The 18,305-nt window shown below is 32.4% G+C and overlaps 1 protein-coding gene across 1 annotated transcript; it reads left to right on the forward strand.

Annotated features, from left to right (window-relative positions):
• Positions 1 to 9,381: 9,381 nt before the first annotated feature.
• Positions 9,382 to 11,533, forward strand: LOC143636659 (V-type proton ATPase 16 kDa proteolipid subunit-like). Its single transcript, XM_077104196.1, has 3 exons — positions 9,382 to 9,466; positions 9,942 to 10,227; positions 11,319 to 11,533. Exons 1-3 carry the CDS (start codon positions 9,382 to 9,384, stop codon positions 11,449 to 11,451), a joined length of 504 nt encoding a protein of 167 aa, XP_076960311.1. The 3' UTR covers positions 11,452 to 11,533.
• Positions 11,534 to 18,305: the final 6,772 nt, after the last annotated feature.

The raw sequence follows: 18,305 nt of genomic DNA on the forward strand, positions 1-18,305 counted from the left end.
GCAAAATATAATATGATCGAATACAATATATATGATACAAAATAATCATGTCATGAGCTAAAAAAAATACGTAAACTTATAATTATATTTTACTAAAACAATTCGTTTTTAATAGCATTTAGAAGTTTAATTTTTATAGTAACTATATTAGTTAACAATAAAATATTATTTGTTTTTAATAACAATTAAAAGTTTAGTGTTACATAACATACATGAAGCAAATAATTAATTTATAAATAGTTAGAATATGATGTTTAAATTTCATAATCAGGTTATGATAAAATAATTTTACCATATGTTTTTTTGTGTATAAATATATGGTGCTTTCTAATAGTATTTAAAAACTATAATAAGTGCGTAAAGTTAATACTATTATAAAAAATTCAAATGATGTCTTAATACCAAACAATATGAAACATAGCATTTCATTTCATATAACATCAAATGTTTAGATAATACTCCCTTTGTCCCGTTAAAAGTGTTCATATTTCCTTTTTTATTTGTCCCATTACAGATGTTCACTTTCAAAATTTATTAGTCAATTTTTAAGTTTTAACACACACAACTAACATTAATAAACAATAATGATTAATTTTATTTCTTTTAATGGGACGTATGGAGTATAAATTAAAGAGATAAAATTTCATAAAACAATCATGCCATTTCATCAATAAAAAAGAATCTCCATAAAGTCAGACATCTGATAACAGGAAAACACAAACACAATCCGAAAACAAATTGTAAAGAAACATAATATGAGCAAACAATGAAAAAGGATAATAAAAAAAGAAACTATTTGTAACGATAAAAAAACTTCTACTTCTCCGTTTTTGAATTAACAATTTGTTATTGCAAGTTGCATCGGACACATCCTTTAAGTGAATCTTCGGCAGTTTAGATGACGATAGAGCAAATGAGTCATCAATTTTGTATACATCTTCAAGGTTACACTTCAAATCTACATTGACGCGCTCTAACAGTGTTGTATCTTTAAATAAATAAGCTACATTGAATGTTTAAATTAGTTGAATATAACTAAGGTGTAAAATGATAAGATACTAAAATTAAAATATTTATTTATAGATGGTATGTGTTGGATTTGAAATAAACTATAAAAGTAATTTAAGTAGATTACAAATTTACATTTTGGTTACATATTAAATATGGTAATGGTAATTAAATGTCATATGTAATTAGCATGAGGGTAGTGTAACTTAATTCGTTATTATTATTATTCAATCGGGCAGAAGAGGCTTTTTATAAGTCCATTATGACGGTTCAGGAGGCTAGAACCGTTGACTTTGAGGATGAAGTATGTCATAAAATATGGAATTGTAGTAGCAGGTAGCATAACTTGAACCAATTTTTTTTATTAAATGCATAAATACGTATAACTAAGAATATGGTATCTAACTTCACATATTTAAAAGTATATTTTTATGCAAACAATTATCACATAGTATTTTTATTATCAATATGAATGATTAAAATAACTATTAAATCAATACATGGAGAGATTGGTATTATCATTATGTGATATACAATATTTGGAGATAAAATTAAAATCATTAGGGAGATAGATAATGGTCCGGTGAATACCTTGCTATGACTTTCACCTCTTCCAAAAATCACTTAATTATCATTTTGACTATTATTTTAAGAAGAAAAAAACATTTTATTTAAAATTTCAAAAAAGAACATCGAATAGGTATCATATGAACAAAAAATCATACAAAAATCGTATACAAAATTGAAAAAGAACATTTATTTAAAATTAGAAAACAAACATCAAATAGTTATGCAAGTGTTTACGCTTAAGTATAACTTTAAATATTTGTAGTGAAATTGTTTGAGGAGCAAAAAAAAAAAGATTACGTCAAAAGAAAAGAAGATTTATAGGCCTGCAGACAAAAAAAGGTTCATAAATATAATTTTATTTTTGTTACAAAGTCAAGAACATGGCGGTGCTATGGGTTTTTCAAAACTATTTTTTGACTATACTTCATATAAAAAATCTAAGTAGTACAAATACATATTTGTAAACATGGTAATCAAAATTGGCTAAACTTGTATAAGATAAGATTAAATTATAATATAAAAGCAATTAAAAATTCAGAAAGATTAGGAATTTTTTAGACCATTTCCAATGGTTGGTTTTTGTTGGTTCAAACCAACCCCAACCATTGGAGTGGTTGGTTCAAACCAAAATCAAAGTTTTGAGGTTTGGAAAATCAAACCATCAAAAACCACCTATTGTGGGTCCCACACATCTTTCACCACAAACACACACACATACACACACATATATATATATACACCCATATTTATATTTATAAAATATATTAAAATATTATACATGTACATATTTTTATATTTATTTCAAAAATGATGTATTTTTTGTTTGTTTATTTTTTATGTAACGACTAGTTTAATGGTTAAATTATTTAACGGCTAGTTTTTTAAAAACGTCAACGATTTTATTATCTGTTTTACAACGTTTAATTCGAATAAAAAAAACATGACAAGAAGTACTAGAAAAAAACACGTTACAAAAAGTCTTAGAAAAAGATTACAAGAAGTCCTAGACATTACAAAGAATCTTAGAAAAAAAAACGTTACAAGAAATCCTAGCAAAAAAAAAAAAGAAAAAGAAAAAAACCGTTACAAGAAGTTCTACTCATCCAACCCGTGTTTCGCCATTAATTTAAATAAAATTTATAAAATTAAATATTTAATAGTATTGCGAAATTCTTATTTAAAATAAATGTTAAAGTAAGTGATCATGTGGAAATGTAAAGATGGTTTGAGAAGGTGTATTGTTGGAGTAAAAATATGGTTTTTTAAAAAGCTGATTTGACAGTGATGTGGCTGGTTTGAACCAAAAACTGTTAGAGATGGTCTTATATATGATATCTTAAACACAATAAAACTGATGATTGAGTAGATGATGATTTATATTCCTTTTCAGTAATTAAAGATTGATTTACAGTTTCTTGAAGAAACCTTACCAAACTGCAGAAAAATGATTTAGGATTTCTGATATGATATAAGAGAAATCGAACAAAGCCATTGGTTCTGGTCGCCATTGATTTTGAAGATGAAATTAGAAGTTTTTGATTTAAGTTTTCTGGAGATGAAATTCGAAGTATTATCGCCAATGATTTTGGAATTTGGGAACGAATTGTCGGATAAATAAGAAGAGAGATTGGATTTTGTTAATGAGCTTTATGGGATGTTAAACATCAGGGAAAGGGTAAGAAATAGGGTTTCTGGAAAATCGCCAATGTTTTTATTTGGGCTATAAGTAGTTAATTGGGTCGGGTAAGTATATGAACCGATTTGTAAAAGGAGTGTGGTGGAAGGCGGGAATTTAGGAGGAATGATGGGCTAAAAAGAGGACACGTGGCGTAAAAAAACCTTTATTTATTAATTAGTATATATATATATGGATATCTTAAAATCCTTATCGAGTTGAAGAAACTATGAAAACTCAATCTAATCCATTCATTTAATTAATTCATTAACATTCAATGGTTGAGATTGCATTATGATCACACAATAGTTGATTCAAATATTTAATTATTTTAGGAGTACCATAAGGGTAAAGTTGGAAGATAAAATATTATTTCTCTCCAGACTCACGTACTTTTGCCTTTTACAAATGAAATTTGAATTTTAAAATTTTCAATAAATTAATAGTAACTTTGTTGACTTATATATTTATATTATTAAATTTACGTTTCCATTTTAAATATTATATAAGAAAAAATCTAACATATTAAAGATTTGTATTTTTCTATAACAGAATTTTTGTTAAATAAAATTGCTTGCTTAATTTGTTTTTTAAAGTTTAAGCTTTCGTAATCAACTTTTATAACATTTGTCTCTTAATTGTCTCATAATCAACTTTTATTATTTTATAATCATCTTTTATAATAGTAATTTCAAAATTTTGTAATCACTTACGTGAAAAAATATCATCATAAAAATTAACATATTTTATTACTACTATTATTATTATTATACATATTTTTAATATGCTTTTATATTTAGAAAATAATTTAATATGTAAACATGTTAAAAAATATGTACCTTTTTGTTTAAAACTTGTAAAGATGAAAATTATTAAAAAAAATATATGTGCTCTTAATTCAAAATTTTGTACAGACAAGCCTTCAATATTTTTACATGCTTAAAAAATTGTTAAATTAATTCAAATATGTGAATCTTAAAAAAAATATTTAATCTTAATTTAAAAATTTGTAGAGATGAACCTTAATTATATTTATACACTAAAAATATATGTATTTCTAAATATGTAAACTTGTTAAAAAAATATGTACTCTTAATTAAAATATTTGTAAAGACGAACCTTAAATATATATAAATAATAATAAAAAAAGTTAATTCCAAATATGTTAAAAAGGTTAAGAAAATATACTCATAATTTAAAATTTTGTAAAGATGAACCTTAAATACATTTACATACTTAAAAATGTTAAATTATTATTGTAAATTAAAGGTCTAATTTTTTAACATATTTTTAAAAATATGTAATAAATGGTGATTGAACAAAATTTGATTTTAACATATTTTCTTAAAGTTGATCAATTTGTAAAAAACATGTGAACAAATTTTGAAATATATTTGTTACATATTTTCTTAACTTACATGATATATTTGTTACATATTTAAAAATGTGTAAATTTATTTGAATATATGTATTTTTTAAAAATTATTTAATATATTTCTTTATTTAACTGAATTTAATATATTTGTTACATATTTAAAAACATGTAAACTTATTTGAAAATATGTTTTTTTTAAAGCTAAAATTACTTTTACATTTAAAGAAACATATGAACTTATTTAAAAAAGTGTAAACATATTTAAAAAACAAGTAAAAATTTACTTGAAAATGGTTACATATTTTGGTTATTTAATGTGTTACAAAAATATAATTGTTATAATAAGAAAATTACGTATAATTATTATAGTAACAAAATTACAAAATAAGAACTTTCTTAACAACCTTTTTAGTGGATAAAATGCTTGTTTAATTTATTTATATTTGAAATTGCTTAAACTTTTCTAAAAGTGGTTTGGAAACCACCATAAGGCTGAGGGGTGTGGAGCGCTAGAGGGGGCGCGTGAGCCCATCCGCTCGCGCCCCGGGGCGCGAGCACCACACCACCGAGGCGCGAGAGGGGCGCGAGAGGGGCGCGAGCACAACTTTCAAAGCAGGAGCAAGGGGTCTCGCGGCTGGGAATGCGCGTGAGGAGGCCTTGGAATGCGTAAATAGAGCCGTTGGGCTCTTTGTTTATTAAAAAAAAAAAAATTTTCTCTATAAAACCAATATCACATACCAATATCACATACCATCAACCCATTTTAACCATATCAAACACAACTTCAATCTCCAAACTCATATATAATATCCCAAACTCCTTTATAAAAACCCAAAATTTTTTTCCTATATATAACCCATTTCATATAAAAATCCAAAAACAACCCATCGTCCCAATTTTTTTTTAAAAAATAATGTCGTCGTACTCGTCTGATTCCGACTCCTCCGAAGAGGATGATTTGCTTCTTCATGTAGGGGGAGTTTTGACCGCAACCGTGGTCAATCACTTGCAAAATCAAGCCCATCAACCCCGACTCCCGAGGGTTAGAGCACCACCTCGTGATCGTGATCGATCGGGTGCTAACGATACTTTGATGAGGCATTATTTTAGCCCTCAACCGGTATACGCGGAGTCGGATTTTCGAACTCGTTTTCGAATGAGCAGGCAATTGTTCACGCGTATAGCGAGTGATTTAGAGGCACAGTATCCCTTTTTTCAACAAAGGGAGGATGCTAGGGGTCTTCCCGGTTTTACCCCTCTTCAAAAATGCACGGCTGCTATCCGTCAATTAGCGTACGGCATCTCGTCGGACGCTTTGGATGAGTATTTACAGATGTCGAAAAGGGTTGCACGTGAATCCCTTCATTTTTTCTGCCAAGGTAAAAAACATTAATTTTACTTTTTATTAAATATTTATTACATTTTGTAATATATATTGTACGTAGGAGTCATATCGACTTACGCTCGGAGATATCTGCGTAAACCTACAACGTATGACATCCAACGCATATATGAGGTGCACGCAGAAAAACATGGTTTTCCTGGGATGCTAGGTAGCATCGATTGTACGCATGTTGGATGGGCTATGTGTCCAACAGCCTGGCGAGGTCAGTTCCACCGTGGTGATCATGAAGGGCCGACCCTCATACTTGAGGCGGCGGTGTCACAGGATCTTTGGTTTTGGCATGCTTTTTTTGGTGTTGCTGGGTCAAATAACGACCTTAATGTTATCGATCAGTCACATTTGATCAACGACCTTATCGACGGGGTTGAACCACCTCAATCTTTTCTTGCAAATGGAGAACTCTTCAAGTACGGGTACTATCTGGTCGATGGTATTTACAACGAATGGGCTGTGTTAGTTCAAGCTTTTACAGATCCAATCGCCGACAAACGTAAGTATTTTACGAAGAAGCAAGAGTCTGCTAGAAAAGATATTGAAAGAGCTTTTGGAGCTATAAAAAAACAATATTATGTTCTGGCGAACCCGATACGTTATTGGACTCGGGAGAGGATAATGGACGTCGTCTACACGTGTCTTATCCTACACAACATGACGTTAGAAGACGAGGGCAAAGCTATATGCCAAAACTACCAAGGTGACATTCCGCCACAACCGTCCACAATCAGTGATCAACAAAAACTTCATAACATAGCAAATATCAAGAGCCGTGAGATACACGGGGATCTTCGACATGAGTTGGTTGAACATTTGTGGGCGAAGCGACCAGATGATCTTGTATTAGATTAGTTTTATTATTAAATATTATTGTTTGTTTAATTTTTAGTATGTTATTTTTTATTATGAATTTTCAAAAAAATGTGTGTTTTTTTAAATAATTTATGAGTTTTTTTAATAATACGTTTTTTTAATACATTTATAAAAAATAAAAAAAAAACCGCTCGCGCCCCTCCACACCAGGGCCCGGGGCGCGAGCACCACAACCAACACCCATCTTATCAAGTTTCTCTCTCTGCCACACGTCACAATATTATTGGCTGGCGCCCCCACTCGCGCCCCCCACACCCCTCAGCCTAATATGAGAGGAACGGTTAAGATTAAAGACCAAAATGCCCTTAACAAAATATCTATTAAGAAGGCAAAGGAGCGTACGTGGGAACATGTGAGCCTTTTATTGAGTTTCTTGGGTTTTCTTAACTCAAGAGAGTTTTTAAATTATACTTAACCTATATATACTTAACCTATATATATATATATAGGTGAGATTTCAAATGAGAAACCCTTTGAGTTTTAAGAACTCGAAAGAACTTAGTGTAATGATTTTTTTTTTGAAAATTTTTACACATGCGTAATATGTGTAGGTTTTATATACACGTAAAAAAATTACATAATTTTTTACCCACCGAGTCGACTTTTTACACATGTGTAACGAACGTAAAAGTTAGTGTAACCACTTACATCTTTATTCTCTCTCATACTTTGATTTTTTTGCCAGATTTAATCTCAACCACATATTTCAATCTAATTAATTAAATGTGTGGCTTAGAATTGAGTTCTTAAGTTTTTAAAACTCACCATGGTTCTCAAAATATCCCTCCCATATATATATATATATATATAATCATGATGTCCTGCATTTATTTTATAGATAACAGTAATGCAATTATGTTCGTCAGCTTAATTTCTAGATTTCAACTTCTGGTTGGGCTAGATCCTTATGCATCTAATTATGGTTGGGCCATATTTATTTGTTTTATAAAAGAATTACAGTTGTGATTTCCAGTTACTAACAGGTAATATAGCATGGGTTCGAGGGATTTCATACGGTCAACAACTTGCAATAAAGTTTAGTCGGTTCGTTAAGTTCAAATTCCGGGTAAAATATCAAAGTCAAAGTTCAAGTTTTGGATTGAAGGATATAGGAAAACCCAACAGTTTGATTTTTTGTATGTCAAGCAACAAGTCCTGAAAAACTTCCATCTAAAAGGGCATTTTGGACACGGGTCAAGACTACATTTTGTTTTAGGAACTTATATAAAATTGTTTCGGGTAAAAGAGTTATAATAAAGTTTTGTTTGCTGACAAGTCAAAAGGTCATACGCGAGTTAAAATTTGATCGACTTGGTGGCGAAGGGCAGTTTAGGAATTAATTAGTCCAAAACTGATTTTTGTTCGGAAATTTGAGATTTCTAAAGACGTTGACTTGAAAGAGTCAAATGGGTCAAGATTTTAGTTTGGTTTTCGGATTGCAAGGGAATTATTGGAAATAACCAAAAAGGTTGTCATTCGTAAAACTAACATGGATCATCCACAAAATTAAAACATGAAACCTGGTAAGGCCCGTTTTACAAAAAAAAATACCAATTTACACCCGTGTTAGAAAAAACCATTTTTACTCATATAAAAATAAACCGGCTTTATCCTGCATCAAGAATTGCCCGCTTTTGACCCGTATGCAAACGCAACACACAGGCATGAAAACTAGTTTTATAAAAAACGTTATTCAAGATTATTGCTCATATCTCCCATGGTAGTTAACATAATAATTCAAATTAAACAGATATTTACTATGTAAACTGGGTGTCATATATAAATTTTTTGACTTTCATTGCTAGCATTTTGCACGGTTAGGTTTTTTAAGGTCTATTTAAATTAATGGCAAACAAGTATGATTTACAGTTTAAGTTCTTTTATGATAGATTCAAACAATAAAGTTATTACGACGAACTAAAACATTCCTTATATTTAACCTTTCTAAGAATAGTGTATTGATAATAAAAATAAAAACGAAAATGTAAGGGTGTTTTTTTGAATTTCGATTTATTTAATTTGTGTTAAAAACTAAAAATCCTTTAGGGAATAAAAATGGGAATGTTTACTTTAAAATTGTTATAAGAACTATTGTACAACAACCATATATTAACAAGGGTTTGTCTATTCAAACACCTTTTTGGCTATTCATACACTCATTTTACACATATTTTCTATTTTACATATACTCTTTCAAAAGGGTCAAAAGGGTTAATGGGTGTCTAAATAGCAGCTTTCCATTAAAAAAATGCATACGATCTTGTATTGAACCGGTTTGATTTAATCCAATTTCAACCTTTTCCAAACATATCAAACCGCTTTGAAAACCGATAGGGTTAAAGAAACCCGGTCCGTAGCCACGAAATAAGTCATATCACAAGATGATTGACCTTTAAATAAAATAAAAAACATACAAAATATCAAATATCAATCAAACACCAGAGAGATCAGATTGAAATCAAAATCAATCCGAAGCCGATCATGTCATCTTCTTCTACGTTCTCCGGCGACGAAACAGCGCCGTTCTTCGGCTTCCTCGGCGCTGCTGCCGCCCTCGTCTTCTCCTGTAAGTCAATTCCATCTTCCAAATCCAAAATTAATGATTTCTGTTTTTTTTTTTTTTGTAATTCAGTGTTGTAGAACTCGCTTGCTGCTATCGGATTGGAATTTACATGCAATTTTTTAAATATACAATTATACATACATATACACAATTTTTATATAAAAAATTTCTATTTTGACCCAAGTCGGGTGGTGGGGATAGGGACTAGTAGTTAATCGGGATTAATTGAATAAGGATTTACATGTAATTTTTCAAATATATATGTATATACTGAATTTTATACATAAATTATTTTTCGATTTTGAACAAATAACGATTAATTGACGACTAGTATCAGGATTAATTGGATTGGAATTTACATGTAATTTTTCAAATATACATATATATTCCAAATTTTATATAAAAGTTATTCAGTTTCGACCGACTAGCGATTAACTGGGAATTAGTTGACGCTTAGGCAGGATGGTTGTATGTGCAGGTATGGGGGCGGCGTACGGGACGGCAAAGAGTGGAGTTGGAGTGGCGTCGATGGGGGTGATGAGGCCGGAATTGGTGATGAAGTCAATCGTGCCCGTGGTTATGGCAGGAGTGTTGGGGATTTACGGTCTCATTATTGCTGTCATTATTAGTACCGGGATTAACCCTAAGGCCAAGTCTTATTATTTGTTTGATGGGTATGCTCATTTGTCTTCTGGTTTGGCTTGTGGTCTTGCGGGTCTTTCTGCGGGTATGGCTATTGGAATTGTGGGAGATGCTGGTGTTAGGTAATTCACTCATCTCTCTTTTATTACTTGATCGGTTCGATTTAGCATTAGAAAGTTAGTGTTAACATGTTTCTTGCATTAAAATTTAAAACCGAAAACGGTGAGATGAACGTGCATACACAGAACTAGTACTTTTATAATTTTAAGTGACTAAAAGCTTCAACATATTGTTTATCTTAACTTTATAAATAAATAAGTGAATGAGAGTGACAAGTTCTGTGAGCCGTCAATTACTTTTTCCGCTTCTTTTTCTTTGCTTAATAAATAAGTTTGTTTCCCGCTTATCTTTCTTTACCTAGTAGATAAGTCTGTTTTCTATTTCTCTTTTTTATTTTCTAAATCTTATTATTAACTATTTAATTTATTGTTTTCTTTATACAACCCGTGTTATACACGGGTTTCTAGCTTGGTTGTATAATATATTAGTATTATACGAGTAATCCCACCCGCCACAGACCTGTGGATTTTTCTAAAACAAATCCCATAGCTGGTCCCATGCACGAATATCTGCCCCGTTACCCCTCCACCTAATGTTTCGGGGGGTTTAGATACTTTGATCATTTCTGGGATGGGTAGTGATACTTGTTCCACTACAGCCGAAACGGATTCGGGTTGAAAGTGACACGTCAAAACAGGTTCTGTTTGAAAGTTGGAACAAGTAATATTCTAATACAGGCTGCAGCACGGTTGGCTTAAAGCTGACCTGCTAACACTTTTATGTCCAATTTTTATAAAACAGGATATAAGTACTTAATCTACGAATACAATAAAATAATATTTTTATAGTAAATTGATATTAGAGTGACAAGATTGACCATGGTCTAGTGGTATGGTATCCACCCTTTTAAAATGTCGGTTCAAATCCTTGCAAATGCAAGGTAAGGAGAATTTTAGGTGAAAAGAAATTTGTTCTTCAAAAAAAAAGAAAAAGAATGACAAGATTGACCATGTTTTATGCATTAAAAATGGATCTTGGACGCCCTTCAACTCGTTTGAGTGCCCCCCTTTATTTACCCGATTCGACCCGCTCATGAGTAAATGGGTCAAAATTGACACCATGGGTTAACATAATAATCGTGTTGTAAATGCAGGGCTAATGCACAACAACCAAAACTTTTTGTTGGAATGATCTTGATTCTCATTTTTGCTGAAGCTTTGGCCCTTTACGGTCTTATTGTTGGCATCATTCTTTCTTCTCGAGCGGGCCAATCCAGAGCTGATTAGAAGAATTGTTTGGGGGTCCCGTTTACCGCGATAAAGTGAGCATTTTTATTTATCCTCTCATTAGAGTTGTGGTTTGTTTGTTCTGCTTGTAGAGTAGATTCTAGTTTCTACTGTCAATAAAGTGTTTTTGTTGTCATTATTTGTTCGTATTTTATGCAAGAAAAGAAGTGAAAAAAGAACTCTTCAGACGTGTTAAGATCTATGTGATTTATATGCATTGTACAATTTAATAATAGCATGTTCACCATGTAGTTGAAGTTTGGTTTTGTTATAATAAACAGCAAGTTTGTCTATCTGGGAAATGTATTTAGATGCATAACTTTGTAAGCTGGTTTATTAATAAATGATATTATTATTTTTCTAACATATGTTAAAACATATTTAGGTATTCATAAAATTGAATATAAAAAAAAGTGTTAGTGAATCTACATATTTGACTCGTGCTTTATGTGTTTTTGTTTGATTACTAGCCATCTTTCTTTGCAATATTATAGGCTATGCTAAATGCTAATTGTGGATTGAATTTTAGGGTTTGTAAATTCTTTTTGCTCAAATCCCACTACAGGTCCAATTTCTATACAAAAACGTCTGTTCCTTTTTTCATTTCTATTTCCAACTTAAACCACCCACATTTTTAAATGCTAACACAATCTACCATATATAAAGCGATGTAATCAAGTTGTTAAGTTTTCTTGATTAATAATATTAATGTAGTCATCACATTCTCACATTGATATTTCCGTCCACCGGACTGTAAAGTACTAGATAATTTCGATAAGTTTGAAGATCTCATGGAGTTTCCAAACAAACACAAAACGAAGAATGAAGAGGAATGCGTGGCGGCTATTCAAGCAATTTCTATAGTAACTTACTAGATGATTTAAAGAGCTCAGGATAATAAGATTATTAAAAACAAACCATTTTTATTGGCAATTTGCTGAATGACAAAAATTAGAATGTTGGAATGGTATACTTAAAATATTACAAGGGTTAAAAGCAATTTTATTTTAAGTTGAAGGGTAAAAAGTTAGATATGAAATTACCTCCACCGCCTCACTAACGGTCACTAATATTACATTATAAACTCACCCACTCCTCATTCCTTAACCACTCATCTTCTTCTCAACCGTTTCTCTCTTTCTTTCTGCCATTAACATCTTCCTTCTTCTCAACCACCTGCAACATCTTTTCAATGGATATCAACCCAAGTCCAACTCATCATCATCATCATCATCACTATCTGCAGCCACCTTATCATTCTTATTATGTCGACGACTATGTTGATCAGGTATTAATCATCATTCCCAACCACAATTATTACACTTTCATGAATAATCATCATCGATACCCACATACACGCACAAATCAACCGCCCGCAACAACAACAGCGTCTTCTACCAACAAGAAGAACAGGTTCTTGTGCTCGACGGCTTTATTCCACAAAACCCAGATCGCCATTATAAGGATCATCATCGCTACCCACATACTTCCGCAAATCAACCGGCCGCCATCCGCAACAACAACAACAACCACCTCTATCAACAGCAAGAACAAGTTCTCGTGCTCGACGGTTTTATTCCACAAACCCCAGATAATGGTAGCAGCGGTGGACTGTCCAAGAAAACAATCGCAAACAACTTGAAGTTATCGAATTATAAACGAGAAACCGGGGAAGAGGGCGAGGTGTGCGCGATATGCCTGTCGGAGTTTGAGGTTAACGAGAGGCTGGGTGTTCTTGGATGCAGGCACCGCTATCATCCCGCGTGCATCAAACGGTGGCTGATCAGGCAGAACGTCTGCCCACTCTGTAAGGCTCCAGCTTTAGGCATTTAGTATTTGATATATTCTCTATTGTTTGGTAATTACTAATTAGTGTTTGATTTTGAGTAATCATGTTAATTTTGACTTCAAATATATCATCAATTTGGGATCTTTCATCGTCTGTCTATGAACATGTTCTTTTTAAAGTTTTTAACTAAAAAACATCGTATATTTATAATCTTAAACAATAGCCATGCTGTTAGGAAAAAAAAAGAAAAGAAAAAATAGTCCGTATCTTGCACCGCAACATCTATTCTAGTTTGTAGATGATCCGGAGTCACCAAACAGGCTGACTAAATAAATTACGGGTCAACGCAAATACATATGCGAGCTCGGACTCTAAGTCCAACCCGTTTGTGTTGTTTATGGCTTCCAAGTGAGCCCCAAGCCATGACATGTTGTAATGTTAACCGTCTCTACACTTGACACTTGGCTCTCAGCTGTTTCCATGTTGTCAGTAACTTGATCGGTCTCGGTTTCCAACTGCTTCACAGTGTCACAAAACAACTAAGCTCTAGGAGGGATTTTCTTCTTGATGCTTTGCAAAGAAAAAGCATAAATTAAGAATTGTTATCAATCAAATATTAAAAATCCATCAAATTATACTTAATAGACACATTGATCATTACATATTTTTAAGTTTTGTAAACATACTTAATGAGAATAAATTAGAAAGAAAAAAGGTTTTACATGTACTGATGTACCTCTGTATTCATTTCCCTATGTCATGTATAAAGGGGTAACAATTTGCTCCAAAAGCATCACATAATCACATACTTTCAAAATCTTGTTCTTCGCCTTTTCTCCACATGTATACCCGGCCACCTCTCATCAACCATAAAGGTGGATCTTTTTCAAAGTAAACATATGTTAGCAGAACAAAATCGTAATATATAAAGCATTCAGATCAGAGTTATTAATTCAAGGTTTCACTTTGATAAGCGAGCACACTAATCCAGATGATTCGTAATGAGGCTAAATAACATATAAGGATGAAAAAACAGATGTCCTAGTACGTCAACGTCAAACTCTTATAGCCTTCTTTCAGTAATAAACAGAAAAGATCGATTATTTTCTTTCGGTAACTTACCATATTAGGTGCAAACTTCATTTTGCTTTTAGTCCAGTCAGCAAAGTCGTCTACATTTTGAGTCTTTGTTAACCGATGGTGGTCAACTAAGCAACTTTGACCCTTGCTAATTTGGCTGGCAACTAACTCATAAACACAAGCACAAATTAATCAAAATACTGTTGCACATATACATTTTTACCAAAATAGGATAGCTCAAAAATTAAATTAAATAAACTTATATAATGGCGTACTATTATAGTTTTTATTTGACATGCATAGAAAAAAAAAGAATTTAATAAACAATAATAATAATAATAATAATAATAATAATAATAATAATAATAATATTACTCACCCCAATCGTTTCTTGCTTGTTCAGTTTTCACTTTTCCCCTTAGTTATATACCTTTCATGAGCCTCTTTGTTTCACAATTGCTTCTTTGCAATAAAAATAAAGCAAATGAGTAAAGTAAACTAGGTTGTTACCTGGCGCGTTGTGCCGGACGCGTCGGGTAGTTATGTGTTGGTTACACCCGGGCATCGTTTCTGTAGGTTGACGCGAATTAGGTTGGTATCGGCAACGTTATTTACAGTATCAAAACTAAACCAAAAAAATAATTCCTTAAACTAACGTATTTAAAACAAATTAAAAAAACAAAGCACCACATCATCTTACTTTTTCATTGGTTGATTATGTATGAAATCTATAAATAAAAAAATCTATTTCTATTTTAAATAAAACAAAAAAAATACAAAAACATGGCTTCAAGAAGGTTCGAACTTGGGACTTACAAGTTGCAACAACAAAACAATACCACAACAGCAGCTTCCTTTTTTTTCGCTATTTTTATTACTTTCAAAGAACAAATACTAAAACAAAAACTAAAAAAAACCAAAAAAAAGGTGCCTCCAAGAGGCTCAAACTCAGAACCTAACACCTTGGTACTACACAACAAAACCACCACATCAGCTTCCATTTTTGTTAGTACTTTCAAATCAATAAATTATAAAATAGATTTAGAAAATAATTAAAAAAAAAGTTAGTGGTTGCCACTGATTGGACTGTAGCTATAGGTTTTCTTTTATAAATAGTATAATATTAAATTAAACGAGAATTTTAAAAAGAAAAGAATAGAAGTAAGACGGAGATGCCCAAACCAGTAATCACTACAGCAGCTTTTTTTTTTCTTTTTGTTAGGCTGAGGGGTGTGGGACTGTGGGGGGCTCTAATGGGGGCGCGAGTGGGGGCTCTACCCAATAATATTGTGACGTGTGGCAGAGAGAGAAACTGGATAAGGGGGGTGTTGGAGCCCCCATTGGAGCCCCTGGCCCTGGTGTGGAGGGGCTCCAGCGGATTTTTTTTTTATTTTTTTATAAATATATTCAAAAAACGTATTATTAAAAAAACTCATAAATTATTAAAAAAAACACACATTAAAAAAAAAACACATTAATATCTAAAAATAAAATAAAAATTAAAGTACTTTGGGGTGACGACCATAAATCGTCGTCAATATAATCTGAATCTAGGTTTGGGTACCAATTTCCAGACATTTTTGGGTATTATATAGGAGTTTGGGATATTATATAAGAGTTTGTAAGGTGAAATTGTGTTTTGATATGGTTGAAATGGGAGTAATTTGGGGTATTATATAGAGGTTTTAAGGTTTTTTTTTTAAAAAATTCGGAGCTCCAACGGCTCTTTTGGGCGAGCTCAACGGCTCTTTCTCTCTCTTCTCCCGCGACCACACTCACGCCTGTCTGGGGGCTCGCGCTCGCGCCCCGTTCGCGCCCCGGTGGTGTGGGGTTAGCGCCTGGGGGAGCGAGCGGAGGGGCTCTCGCGCCCAGGTTAGCGCCCCACACCCCTCAGCCTTAAAAGTGACCAGCTGAGTTGAACCTGCGCCTACCAAATAAACAATAAAATCTCTAAGTCTAACCACTACGCCGGTGGTCGGTGGTTACTATACTGACCTACAGATTTATTATATGGCATAATGATGCAAATATAAATATATATAACTATACTTATGCAATATTTGTAAACAGAAGACGTACTCCACTTTAGTATCATTAGAAGAGATTCACCCGGGTTGGTAATTGTCACCGTTACACACACACTGGCAGTTAGAGGCGTATTAGTCATCTGTTTGCAGAATAGACCGATCTGTTAATATGCATAAAAATACTATCTGATATTCAAATAGGAAGATTTAGAGATGCCATAACCAATTTGAATGCACTTTAGGTCGCTTTTATCCCACCTGAAGCTATCTTTTTAATCATAAGAAAGAATTAAAATTCCATAACCATTTTTTTTATGGTTGATTTTGAAGAAGCATATGCAAGAACTCGTGATAGCTAATGAAATCCTTGTCATCTCCATATGAACCACATTCATTCTAGACCTGTAACACAATCTACATGTGCTGGAATGATTGTGAACTGTGAAGGACTAAGTGAATAGAATGTAACTACCGGTAAATATTTTTGGAATAAACAGATGATATATAGTTTGCATCGGTTTGTGATTTTGGCAGTCGGGTATATGAGGTACCGGTATAAAAAGCCCATGGAGAGTGTTTTTACAAGATTTATTTAGGTGGTGGTTGTTAAAAATAATTTTAAAGGTGTTCAAGTTGGTCCTGAAGTTAAGCCTTATGAGGTTGCTACTGAAGAATCGGATATTTTGGGTGCAAGAAAGCTCTCTCGTACTCCTTAGCACAGGTTAGCATTCTTGCTTTCACTACCAGAAAAAAGGCCTTTAATGACACGCGTTGATGGGTACAAATGACACGCAAATGCGTGTCAAGGAAGCCCCTGTCATAAACGAATTATGACATGCACCTGCGTGTCATATTGTATGACACGCTTTAATGAAATCCATTTATGATACACGTTTATGACATACAGTTATGGCACGCTTTCGTTAAATCACATTTATGACCTCAGTTATGACAAGCATTATGGGTGTCATCGTATACTTTTTTTTAAATATTATATAATATATATTGCATAATTACTAATTTTCACATTAATTTACACAAATACACAAATATAGCATTAGAATTATATATATATTAGACAACGTAAGTCAAAACACTTGTTAATTTTGGTTCGGCTAGGTTGGGTTGGCCTGAAAACACTTGTCTAATCTTATAGATGTTTTATTATAGCTAAATCATATGTTAATTTTGAGTACACTAGGGATGAGATCGATGCTATATCGTAATCATTAAACAACTAATTCTTAGATTATTGTAATGATGTTAAACGGGTTCTACTTAGTGTTAGTTAATCATCGATCCCGTTAAGTTTATTAGAGTTTAGTTAAATCTATTAGAAAATATCGTTAGTATATTTAGTGCTATAATTGTAATTAGGTGATAGTTTGTGTAAAGAATGTAAATATGAAGAGTAGAACGGATACGATGTATCGTTTGGTGAACCGTCGTGTCCCTTGCCGGAGTAACCGTCACCAGAGGGTATAAATACCCCATCCCTGGTCATTTGTAAATTATCACAATTATATTCAGTATATAATAAAATAGTTTCCAATATCAATTGTGTTCATATTATTGTTTACGATCCAATTTCTATCAAATTGGTATCAGAGTGTCACACCTCGACCGAAAGCGGCGGAACATGTCAGGGCATAAGGTATTGATCGGACAGTAGTTCAAAAGACACTAATTAAAGTAACAATAATTATTTAATGCATATACCATAATATATATATATACATATATATATATCAAAAATAGCAAACGTGTAATTGTGTGTGATTAATCAAATATACTTGTTATGTGCTTACTTGTTTATGTGCATTCGTTGACATATCCCCTTGTGGAGGGTTCTCATTGACCAACGCCCTATTCGCTTGGCAACGGTCTTATTATTATTTGCTCATGGTTGATTTACCGACGCCCGATTCGCTTGGCAATGGTTTAATCGACAACTTATT

Source organism: Bidens hawaiensis, unplaced genomic scaffold, assembly GCF_021521415.1.
Source record: "Bidens hawaiensis isolate Kalapana, Puna unplaced genomic scaffold, B.hawaiensis_p1.1 tig00008037_1, whole genome shotgun sequence".
In the NCBI taxonomy this organism is placed as follows: Eukaryota; Viridiplantae; Streptophyta; class Magnoliopsida; order Asterales; family Asteraceae; genus Bidens; species Bidens hawaiensis.

Bases quoted from the DNA above. Each gene is read 5' to 3' on its own strand.
- LOC143636659 (XM_077104196.1), top strand. From the start codon at position 9,382: ATGTCATCTTCTTCTACGTTCTCCGGCGACGAAACAGCGCCGTTCTTC. The intron at 9,467-9,941 runs GTAAGTCAATTC...TTGTATGTGCAG, and splicing joins TGCCGCCCTCGTCTTCTCCT to GTATGGGGGCGGCGTACGGG. The intron at 10,228-11,318 runs GTAATTCACTCA...TTGTAAATGCAG, and splicing joins GTGGGAGATGCTGGTGTTAG to GGCTAATGCACAACAACCAA.